Source organism: Phyllosticta citriasiana, assembly GCF_038021145.1.
Source record: "Phyllosticta citriasiana strain CBS 120426 chromosome Unknown IWZ02scaffold_17, whole genome shotgun sequence".
Lineage (NCBI taxonomy): Eukaryota > Fungi > Ascomycota > Dothideomycetes > Botryosphaeriales > Phyllostictaceae > Phyllosticta > Phyllosticta citriasiana.
Window position 1 is genome coordinate 227,523 of NW_027117294.1, and position 11,497 is coordinate 239,019.

Here is an 11,497-nt window from a genome sequence, read left to right on the forward strand (position 1 = left end):
CTCTCTCTCTTCTACGAATACCCCCACCGACCTTACCTTAACTCCCTGCCTCTCTCCCTCCAACAAACACCCCAACCTCCAAGACCTCTCAATCTGGCGTACTGTTTGTACAGCGTCTCCGACCATTCACTCACTCACCCATCCATCTAATTGGCCAAACACCGCAACCCCAGTCCCTCCGCCTTCCTCCACTTTGGCGCTGTTTCCCTGTCAAAACCGTTTGTTTCCCTGTCAAAACATGCGACTGACAGACCCGTTAGCCGCCGGCCAGCCAGCCAGCTGCTCAGCTTTCCTCCTGCATTTCGTTTCAGGGGAGGAATTGATTGATTACCCGGCCGTTGTGGTGGTGATGGCGGTGCAGTGAAGGGGCCCTGAGGCGCTGCGCAGCGTTGCTTGCCTGTTTGAGGTACGATGCGTGCCATGGCTCAAAGACGACAACAGCGCGTGGGTATGTATGAGAGACAGACGGCTCGCTCCTTTTCGCGGCACATCGTCACCGTTGGCTGGACTGAGTGCTTAGGTAGGTACCAGCCTAATTCGCTTATCTTTCGCATCACGATTGGAGACCGTCACTGACGCACATGGTCAAAGAAAAGTATGATATCAATGTCATAAACACCACCCAAATCCCAACCCCATGGACTAAGCAATATACACTCAATCGTACAATGGCATAGTATACAGTCGAAACCAGCGACTCTTTAATTTTGTGGGGGGATGAGCGAGCAGCCCAAGTCAACCCGACCCGATCCGACCATTTCCAAAGAGATGCAACACGCCGCCACGTACGACCCAGGATACGCGTACCAAAAGAGACGTAGGGAAAGAAAAGGATGTGACTAAGGGGAAAGGAGGACACGCTTGCAAGTTTGTTTTGGGTGTATCAACGCAACGGCAACAACAGCAGCAATCCTAATATCCATTTCAGTCGTGTCCTCATTCATCATCGCGCAACACGAGCAAATCAAAGCAATTTGATAGAAGGAGAAGAGATGTAGAAAAGGAGAGTGGTATAGTGTGGTGGTGCCAATTCGCAAAAGGGACCCAAAAAAAAAAAAAAATAACGCTCGCTATTTGTCAGGTAGGGGAAGCCGCTCTACAAGTGTCAACATCACGATGTAATCGTGCAAATCGGAAAGTTGAACGTCGACGCCGAAAAAAACAAAAGACAAAGCCACTCTATACGTGTTCTTACATGTCGTGTCGTGTACTGAACGAAATGGAGAAAAGATTTTGCGTCATTGGGTAATGACGCAGGCTGGACTCAACAAAAGGTCCGCCATGACGCTCGCCCTTGTCCGCTGCCGAACCCATCCGTGTAAATCAAACCAACGCCAGGGAAATCTTTTACCAAACATGTCGATCAAAGGGGAGAGTAGTGATACATGCCTGCAGGTGGGGAAGCGTAAAGATAGAAACAGGTGGTTGCAAACAAAAGGGAGACGGTTGACTTGAGCAAATGCATGACGAAATCCGTGGCCCGACTGGGCGTGAAGATCGTCGTGTCGGGCGCAGGGCGAGCAACAAGTCGACCAACGCTATGCGCGCCGCGACTCTTGATGCCCGTTGTCCAACGACTGGCTGCAGTGTCGTCACCAGCGACGAGCAGGAGCAGGCAAGATGCTCGCATCAGGCCGTCATGACAAGATGCGAGCGGGGCACAGTGGCCTCCAAGTACGTCAAGGGCTTGCCCCGCCTGGCATGTTGCAAGTCGGGTAATGGTGGTCGTGTCTCAGGGTTTGCGACGGACGAAGCGCGTGGGTTGACGTCGGCGGCCGGTGATCATGACGTAGGCCCCACGGCTGATTGGACCGGCTAGCGCAACAAGAGAGGCTAGTGTGACGGTCGGACGACGCGGGACTGCGCGCCGTCGGCTTGGTGACAAGACTCCACGACTTTATTCGTACGAGCCTCCACCGCCGCGACGCCGGTGCTTGCCAGGGAAGTCGACGTCGGGGTGCACGACGCGCATGTGTCGCGTGAGGGCGTCGTTGCGGCTAAACGTCTTTTCCTCGACGCACAGCGCGCAGCGCACCTTTTGCTTGCGGGCGTTGTGGATCGTGTCCTCGTGGCGGGTAAGGTCGTAGGGACGTGAAAAGACCGTGTTGCAGGGTTTGCCCGTAGTAGGGTTGGTGCGCTCGCACTTGTGAGGCCCTGACTGAGAATTGCGCGCCAGCAGTGCCGCTGACGTCATGCCCGAGCCGACGCCAGGCGTCGTGCTTTGCGCCGGCCGGTGTCCTTCCCGCTTGTGCTTTTGCAGCTTCTGCGGCGTCTCGAAACGAGCGAACACCCATGATACGTGCAGGTGTAGGTTCCAGTGTCGGCGTGCGTGCTACTTGGCTTTTGCGTCGTCGTCGTCGACGTGTCATCGTTGCTGTTCTGACTCGACTCGGGCATCTCACTTGCCCGATGACTCCATCGACGTCAGCTGCGGGTGAAATTCTGGCGTCTGCTCCATCATGTTTGGCATTGCCCGGTACTGCTGATTGAAACAAGGCCTTGCATGACATTGGAACCGAGGCAGGCTGGAAACTGAATGCGCTTTGCGGTGGCGACGGACCCGAAACGGACGGGAACTGGCACTCGGGACTGCCGACCAGCTGCCGCCTTGGCTTGTGGCAGTGCTGCCATACGACACGTCCGAGGCGTTCTCCAGCTGCTGAGAATAGTCATTTGCACTGCCGTCTGGAACAACGGCATCTTGGAATCCCCTTCCGACTCGTGGTAATCCAATAGCGCATCCTTGGGTGAGATGGTCTTTGGTTCGGCCAGATCCGGTTGGCGCTGACTCTGCTGGAGAGCATACGCGTCGGCCTCCGCCTTTTGCTGTTCCCGCAGTTGCTGGGCGGTGCCGAGTCGCACCTGGGGCGAGGGAAAGGTATGACTTGTCGGCGCCAGTGGCGAACCTTGTCTGAATGGCGACGCGCCCCGGGACATGGAGCTAGCCGGTGACTGCGAGCGCGCATTGTGTGCTGCCTGGAGGCGATCGCTCATAATGGAGCGGAATGGAGAGAGCAGCGCCGCGTTGGACTTGGCTTGTGCTGCGGGCTGTGCTTGGGGGATGGTGGCGTTGGGGTTGTAAAGCTCGTCGGCGTATATGTCCGTCATTGTTCGATCAAGCTTTGGAACCGTCTGCCTCATGAGGTCTAGATCGTCGGGATATTGTAAGTAATCATCGATCCAGTCATCGACCCGCCTGTGGGAATTCTCACCATTTGAGGGTACCTTGAAGCGGTCGTCAGCGGTCGTCTTGGCATTGTGTGGCGTAGCGGGCGAATCGGTGCCGTAGCTCGACACGGACTGTCTTGACGAGTGGCCAAAATCTGGACACCCCGACTCGTTTGATGGCTGCTGGTCCATCAGGGCTTGCTTGACTGCCAAGTGTGCAGCCATGCCATTGTCTGTACCCGTACCCATGATCATACTAAGTTGTTCGAGTATGAATTGTTGAAGTTGTCATGAGTGGGGGTGTGGGACGGAGTGGGTAGGTGGTTCGAGAAGGTGCTCGAGTTGTTATCCCGAGGGTATATGAGTGTGATGAGTCACCTTGGGCACTTGCGGTGTCGCCGGAGACTGGTCGGAGCTAGGATAGCATTGGAACGGCTGCGCCGCGTTGTGTGTGGCGGCTGAGAGGTTTGAGCCAGTTGTCGACGACGAAGGCGACCGACGATGCGAGCGTTGGCCGGTGGCAATGGGCGCTTTGTAGCCGAGCAGCATTGACGGGCATGGATGCGCTGTTGTCGAGCGAGTTCCATGGAAACGGGCGCAGCGTTGCTGTCGGACAGCATCATAAGGTCTGCTGTCGAAAAGTTGCCAGACATGGCGGCTGATTGACCCTCGGCGGGTGGAAAGATCGAACGTGCTCATGTAATTGTCGTTACGAGGTTGATGTGCGGATTGGAAGAAGTTGCGGAGTTGTTTATCGTTGCTGAGTTCGGTGGGAGAGGGTGCGGACGAGTTGTTGAAGAAGTCAAGATGGGAGGATGCGGAAGAAGGTTGGTGTTGACGTCGTGCAGGATAGCAAGCCAGCATGATGTAGTCGAGACAGTTGGTGGGTACTAGCGCCCGGGGTCAGGGACGGGTGGCGAATATAAGGGAAAAGCAGGACGGAGGCACCTGACTCGGCGTGGCCGGAGGGTTGTAATGTGATGGGTGATCAGTAATGCAGAAGGGCGTGGAAGTGGATGTAAAAGCGTCGAACAAAGACGGAAAAGTGGGTGTGCCAGGTGAGGACGACGTGGGCGGGGGGCTTTTAGGGACGTCGACGGGCGAGGGCAGCGAAAGTCACCCACTGCACCTACCTAGTGGAATGCTCGGTTGCGTCATGGTCTGCTCCAAGCATTCTGGAAGCTGAAGGGATCGACGCCCTGGCGCACGTCCCCGCTCAGCCTTGACCCTGCATCTCCGACGCGATCGAGGCCACTGCCCAAAAAATTCATTCGCTACACCACCCCAAGAATAGCCCGACGTCGCATTTTGCATCACCACACGCAGCTGCGCCCCGAATCCCAACACTCGCCGGTTCTCGGCATCCCACCGGCCGGCTTCTACCCTCGCCTGATCGCCATGGCCCGTCGACAGACCCTGACGCTCGCTCGCACCACAGACACGACCAATTTAACGACACCACAGTCTTCTTCTCTGCGAATCCGCCTTGCCGATCGCCGCCCGCGGAACCCGCTGCGCATATCGAGGCGCCTCTTCCGCCCGTCTATGACTCGACGAGGCGCCAACCGCCAACGAGAGAGCGTACCTTAGTCAGCTCTCGTCCTCTTGAATTACTTATGCTTGCAAACATGGTTCCACGACCGAGTCTTCTCCGCAGTGAAAACAGTCACCGCTCGAGACTTGCCATGGCTGTCGCAATAGAAGACGATAACTATGACCGCAATGACGGATCTGGCGAGGCGGGCCGTGGATGCCTGTCTGTGCAAGAGGTAGCCGGGAGCGAGAGACCCAGGTCAAGGCGCATGACGAATCGCATTGCTTGCGGCCGTTGAGATTCAGGCACCGAAAGAGTGTAAGAGAGGGTTTTCACCCCCCAAAAAAAAAAAAAAAAAAAAAAAAAAAAAGATAATGTTCCTGTGCCGAGGCCCCTGCCACTGGCCGCCAGCGCACCGCCAATGGTGGCTGTTCCGTGTGGCTGTGTCGACGCAGGTGCACCATAGGGCTGCTAGCGTCGGATTTAGTGCGGAGTGCGGTCTCTCCCGTCTGGACCGGCGTGCGACGACGCAGAGAAACATCACGAAGCTACCATTACCAACCACCCTTTTCGACGGCCACCGTCGATCTTGGCCGGCCACGCCGGACCACGCCGACCACGCCGATCACGCCGCCTTCAGATACCTTTTTATCTCACGGAAACTCTGGATACCAATATCCGCAGTCGACGCGAGCACCGCCTAGGTACGTACTCGAATCCGTGAATAATGCAGGGTCCGACAGGCAACAACCACGAGATGAACGTTGAAGGCGGAGCTATGCCCGTCGGGAACCATCTGACCTCTCGACCGGGTGCGCGTTCCTCAGCCGCTCAATGCGTTTGGGACACTTTATTCGTCTCCGCAATCTCAGCTGCTGAAACATTACGCGTATCGACCCTGGCTCGGGACATCTCACCGACTCCAAGGCTTTGGTGACCAAAGTCGCGGCACGCAAATACGGATTCCCACAAACTGGGCATGAAATGCTCCTGTTATTTCGCTCGACGTGCAAACGCTTGGATGCTCCCGAGCAACCTAGCCCGCAGCAGCCTGAATGCTCCCTGCCTGCATCTCAACTTCGGTTGTGCATGACAAATTTTGCAACCAAGCCTCGTCGATATTAGACAGTTTCTGCTGGCAAACTTTGCTGCGCCCATTCCAGTTCCATTCGTTAGGAACAAAGTCTGCAATGCGGAGATTGTGTACACGACAGGAAACTTTCCGTCGTTCAATGCCAATCACAGCCTCCATCCAGGATCTTGGGTGCTATTGCAGTGGACCCTTGTGGGATGACGGCAGTGAAAAAGTCAATTACCGTGAGAAAAATTCGTTACAGGATCCCTGATCAGCTGCCTGATTCAGCCCGTCCAGACCATCTATGTCATGACATAGTTGTGCAAACTCTATTACCTTGGCAAGAGAGCCCACTTCGAATCCTTCCCTTCATCCCAAACTCGCTTGTGCTGCGTGTTTGTTTGCAGCTATTTGCACCACGTCAAGGGTGGCTGGGCAATGCTGCAGCGGGACGGCCCTTGCGCACCGGCCACTTTTTCCTGTGTTGGCAGACAGTCTACAGTTAGAATGCTTCGCAATTGTTTGGAAAGCTCGAAAGGAGATGTGCAACAAGCCAAACCAACCGCAGCAAAAATGTCAAGTACACAGGAGGACGAAAAGGATTCGGAGTTTGCCCCTCGCACATCCCGACAGCCCAATGGGTCCACATGGTTCTTTTCGACGTAGCAATTGCCGAAAATGGTTGCCTTACCCAGCATGTTGGATACCGTCGGAATTTTGCACGTGGAGTACAACTTGCGACATGACTGATGTTGAAATTGTCTACGCCAGCTTTTTCAAATCAGCTCGGTTCATTCCCTCGCGTCTCTGGCGCTGAAGATGCGTGGCCAAGAAAGCCCAGGTTCTTCGAACGACCTATCGAACCATGGAGCTTGCGCAAAAGCGGAGATGAGCTGAACGGAACTCAAGTCATCACCACACGTGAATGGCGGATATCGACCGACTCCAAAATGAGATACCTAGGTCTTGCGGGCAAGGATCAGATGCGGAGAAGAGGGCTAGATCTTCCTTGGCAAGTGATGATTATTCAGACACAGTCAACCTCTCGAAGCACGACAGACTTAGATTTTGAATCATGAATTGCTTGTCGCCAGCGATTTCGGTGTTATCATTCCACTCTGACGCAACAGACAAGTGAAGCTGTCATGTCCATCGGGTGCGTAGACGGGATAACACAGCCTTGGAGTCCAGAGTCATGGGAGCGACTGGCATCAAATTCGACGTTTTTGCAACATGCCCGTGGGGGGATTTCCTAACCCGTCTCAGGGTCCACTCCAGTTCCGACAAAAGATCCGTCCCAAATAAGCTTAGACGGATGAAGCTCGCGCACAGACGAGGCGACAACGATCGCCCAAAGCGTGGGGCGACTGAACGGCCGCTAAAAGACATTTGGTTGCCTCTGCACCAGAGCGGTGGCACATTGCAAGTTTCTTGAGGGCCTGCCCCAATCACGACCATGTTTCCGCTGCAGACTGGCTACCAGATGGGTTCTCCCGCACCGCCTTCTCGCATTCCGTCAGGAACAGGGAAGTCTAGAACTTTATATTTTCGTCAATTCACAAGGATGCGTCTTTCGCGCCATGAAGCGCGACGCGTCAGAGGAACAAAGTAACATCTTGTTCACTACTGTACGCCACGCAATTGGAAGGTGCACTCGAGAGCGGACCACGATTTACGGAACCGTTGCGAGGGCGGGCAAACTTTGGATCTTCCTTGACGCCGCCATCGTGGCCATTTGCGATCATCACGAGCAATCCACACAAATCTCAAACAGTCTTTCCACGACGGGCGCCATTCGCGTTGTCAGGACAAGAAGAGCAACTCTGGAGCCGAAGCACAGGGAACACAACCTGATCAAGGAGTACCTAGTAACTTCCGACGATGAGCCTGAAGAACGAGCGAACCAAATCCCGGGCATTCGGAACAGCCCAGATGACCCGAAACATAACGGACCAACACGTGAACTGAACGTGGCTCTTTTCCAATTCTGAAACGTACATGAGTTTGTGACCAACCTCTCGCAAGCGCTCGCGCGTATCAAGTCATTTCCAGCCCTCAATCTCCGCACAACCATGCCCTCGAGTCTCTGAATCAACGTCGCAACCCATTGGCAAGTTCAACTGACGCATACGAAGAGATTTCGTATTGTGCTCTATAGCGGACATGTTCATCTCGGTCGGAACAGCGCTCTGCGTCCTAATTCGTCCATCATCACGTCGCCTTACTTAACGACCGACTTCGAATTCCGTTTGAGAAAATACATTCAGGCTCTTGCCGTTTCGACTGACGCCGTCTCTTGCGCGTCACAACTAATGTCAAACAGCCGCCTCGACAAAACAGAAACGCGGCAAAACTGTCGAAAATAGAACAAACAGAACGGCGCCCGCCGCCCGCCCGTCTGTCTGGCCTAATTTCCCCCTCCTCTCTGTGAGCTACCATCCCTCTTTACCCGCCTTGCGGCGAGATGCGATCGCGCTGGACTACAAGGTACCTTGCCAAGATGTTATCAACACGACCAACCACAGCAAGCGATATCCAAAGGGGCAAGAGTGGCGCTTTGCCTCGGGGATTCAGTTGCGCCGAAGGAAATAGCAACTGTTGCAACAAACTTTTCGTGGTCTTCAAAACCTCCACAACAATGCTGTACTGCTCTGCAATGCTCTGCCAGTAGCTAATGCACGACAGCCAAGCAGTGATGTCCCGGCTGCCCTATGCAAAGTAACCCGTCAGCAGCCCGCGCAGCTGGCACCCAGCGTCGCACACGAGTAAGCGCAGCCAGCGCCGGGCCGTGCATAGGGCGAGACAAGCGACAGCAATCATGCATGCGCGCCTGGCCCTACCGAGCGCGTTCCAGTCCATTGCCTGTCTCAGCTGCTCTTCAGCTCAGCCCAGCAGGGTGAGACACGTCGTGCGTGTGCTCTCATTCGCATCAATTGTTTTCCCGTCTATTTCTGTGCCACGGACAGCTCTAATGCGCGAGTGCAAGACAACGAAGAAAAACCTAGCTGCAGATGTGCGTCGACCAACTGCGCGGCTGAGCCACAGTCGCGACCGGAACGACCAAATGCTCTGTTGCCGACGGTATGCGTACAACTCGGCTCTCAAGCTACCGGGCACTTCATTCAATGCAGATGGGAGCCTGGCGAATAGTCGGGGCTCCACAATCATCTACACACGCCATGCTGGACGGCGCCGTACCTGGCCTTGCAGACTAGCTGTTTCGGGCAGGTCGAGGCACGCGCGCTGCCTCTCCAGCCACGCCGCTATCGGCGCTGATGTCGCGATGGCATCTGCCTGTCGGTTGGACTGTCTGAGATGGGTGGAAAAGGGGTACGTTGTTGCGAGGTCGTGTTGAGGCTGACGTGCGTAGGTCAGTTGCACATTGATCCCATCTTCTGGGCTCGCTACCAAGGGTATCGTCTAGGCAGGTACTCGTGAAGACAAGCCTTGCGTGGGATTTTCATGACCTTTCCAGTTTTGTTGAAAATTTGGTCACTCTTTTTTTCGATCCTCTTTTTTTTCTCACTACTTTTATTTCCCTTGGCCTTCGTTCCTTCTCTCCACAGTTGCAACGCCAATGCTTCTCCACGGCCAGCACGGCACAGCCGACAGGGCTGGAACGTCGTGTCCAGCAGCAAGCTACGCAAAAAAATCGAACACGCCTCAGCAGTCGACCTGATTGGGCGTGTGTCGGCGAAGAATGTGCTGGCCGGCACTCGCTCCGCAAGCCCGCATGCAGGGACTCAATGGCGCTGCTGCACACCCAAGCGTATTCGGTAAAGTCGCATGCCACAGAGAAAAGAACTTGACAGGGGGCGCCGACGGCTGGTTGGACGCTCACAGACCGTGTGGTCAGCAAACGACGGACGGCGCCGACGTCCGGGGTCAGCGGAATGGGCCTGGCCTGCTCGGGTGCATGATGGGCTGTGGGCTGGATGCGCTGGGCAGTCTATCTGGCGCTTTTTTTCCCTGCCATCAGCAACGCGTTGGTTGGACTGTCTGTTTGTGCGACACATTAAAGGCTAGTTCGGCAGGGAACGACGGTGCCTGTGAGATGCTGCCTCGTTCGGAACGACAAGACGGAAACAATTTGTCGTCGTTCGGCTGTCCGGATGCTGAAGAGGCGCAAATGTTGGCAACACGCTCAGAAGCCGGATGGTGTTGTTGTTGAGGCTGACTTTTAGCACGGCTAAACGGCCAGCTGCTTCGGCCACAGGCCACCACGTTGACCGACCGGCCGAATCCGACACGGGAACGACGTATTCGGCTGCCTTGACTATTTTTTCTCCATCCATTTCAAAGCGGCTTTGACAGCCAAAATGCGCATGTCCAGCTGACCGAGAACCCGGCATCAGCGACGACTTGTTGCATTCGTTCGTTCTGCACGGCCACGGCCGGCAATCCGGCCTCCACCACGCGCCCAGCGCGCGGCATGCCCGTAGGTAGGTCAGGCACTTGGACCACGCCCGCACACCCAGGCCAACAAAGGGGGGGGAGGGGGCATCGAAAACCACGGATGCCCGTTGTTGTTGCCCGGCGGCGGCCCACGCAGCAGCAAAGAGACCAGACCCACACGCCCGCCTGCCCGCACAGGCGCGCGCTCCGCATCCATCGCATCGTCAGTGACGCAGTCATGGACCCTCGATTCCACAGCCATACATCATCGCCCAGCCCACTTTCCTCGCCCGCCCACTCGTCATGCTTCGCACGCACGCACGCACCGCTGCTCCTCCTCCTCCTCCACTCCCTTCCCCTCTCCAATCGTTCCGCATATGGAGACAGGCAGGAGCACACAGCATTCTTCGTATTCAGTCCGGTCCGCCATCCGCGTCCACGTAGGTGGGATGGATGACAGATGCCCAGATGCGCTGCGGCTCCTCCGAGGAAGCCCCGGCGCTGGCCGACGGATGGACGGACGGACGGACGGACGGACGGACGTAAGGGAGAGCCTCCGCGGGGAGTGAATTTGTTTACGGATTGGATAGGTCGACGTGACCATGTAAGCGCCTCGGCGAAGTGCAGCAATTTCCATGCAGCGCAGCGCAACGCGCAAAAAGCAAAGCATGTTCGGGACGTGGAGTGAGGAACGAGCCCAGGAAACCTGTTGGCCATGTGGCTGGCTGGCTGGCTGGCTGGGCGGTTCGTTCAACATCACATCAGTCGACGTGACGTGCCCTGCCGTTCCCCATCGTCTTTCCCGGCGTCTGGTGCTGTGCGGTACGGTGCGCTCCACAGCACACCACCACCACCAGCACAAACACCACCCGTTCACCCCACCCCATCGTTCGCATCGCTCGCGCGCCCCACACGCAATCTACATGCATCCGCCGGCGGAGACAGCCATCGCTCCGTCACTTTATCCATCCATCCAGCAATCCGTCATCACCCATTCACCGTCCGTGGGGAGATCACCCACCGCCCACCCACCGCACCGTCTGCGTCTCAGATGAAATAGTGGGAGCCGCAGAGCGCAGGATCAAGAGCTCCACCGGCGCCCCACCCCACCACCGCTCCACCACTCGCGCCAATCACGGGACGCAGACGTGGTCCCTGATCACCGGCGTGCGTCTGTCTTGTTTGTTTGTTTGTCGTTGAGCACTTGTTTGGTTGCTTGCTCCACTTATTTCTTCGTACCTCCTGCCGACCCGTCTGGCATGAGGACAGACTCGGGTTCTTGGGTCTCGTGGTGTGCTGTGGGGCTCAGCAGTTGACGACCGTTG

General features: G+C 56.2%; 4 protein-coding genes across 4 annotated transcripts; 1 reads left to right on the forward strand and 3 right to left on the reverse strand.

Moving 5' to 3' along the window:
- Positions 1 to 1,858: 1,858 nt before the first annotated feature.
- Positions 1,859 to 2,325, reverse strand: IWZ02DRAFT_102847 (uncharacterized protein). The gene has a single exon (XM_066761271.1). It carries the CDS (start codon positions 2,192 to 2,194, stop codon positions 1,898 to 1,900), a length of 297 nt encoding a protein of 98 aa, XP_066618455.1. The 5' UTR covers positions 2,195 to 2,325; the 3' UTR covers positions 1,859 to 1,897.
- A 132-nt stretch (positions 2,326 to 2,457) lies between these two features.
- IWZ02DRAFT_436972 (uncharacterized protein) lies at positions 2,458 to 3,417 on the reverse strand (the record flags this gene model as incomplete). The annotated part of the gene is made up of 1 exon (XM_066766578.1): positions 2,458 to 3,417. The coding sequence occupies one exon, from the start codon at positions 3,415 to 3,417 to the stop codon at positions 2,458 to 2,460; it is 960 nt and encodes a 319-aa protein (XP_066618456.1).
- Positions 3,418 to 9,054: 5,637 nt separating this feature from the next.
- IWZ02DRAFT_463236 (uncharacterized protein) lies at positions 9,055 to 9,671 on the forward strand. The gene has a single exon (XM_066768339.1). It carries the CDS (start codon positions 9,240 to 9,242, stop codon positions 9,555 to 9,557), a length of 318 nt encoding a protein of 105 aa, XP_066618457.1. The 5' UTR covers positions 9,055 to 9,239; the 3' UTR covers positions 9,558 to 9,671.
- Positions 9,672 to 10,011: 340 nt separating this feature from the next.
- IWZ02DRAFT_102902 (uncharacterized protein) lies at positions 10,012 to 11,319 on the reverse strand. The gene has a single exon (XM_066761273.1). The coding sequence runs from the start codon at positions 10,887 to 10,889 to the stop codon at positions 10,074 to 10,076; it is 816 nt and encodes a 271-aa protein (XP_066618458.1). The 5' UTR covers positions 10,890 to 11,319; the 3' UTR covers positions 10,012 to 10,073.
- Positions 11,320 to 11,497: the final 178 nt, after the last annotated feature.

Bases quoted from the DNA above. Each gene is read 5' to 3' on its own strand.
- IWZ02DRAFT_102902 (XM_066761273.1), bottom strand. From the start codon at position 10,889: ATGGCCAACAGGTTTCCTGGGCTCGTTCCTCACTCCACGTCCCGAACA.
- IWZ02DRAFT_102847 (XM_066761271.1), bottom strand. From the start codon at position 2,194: ATGACGTCAGCGGCACTGCTGGCGCGCAATTCTCAGTCAGGGCCTCAC.
- IWZ02DRAFT_463236 (XM_066768339.1), top strand. From the start codon at position 9,240: ATGACCTTTCCAGTTTTGTTGAAAATTTGGTCACTCTTTTTTTCGATC.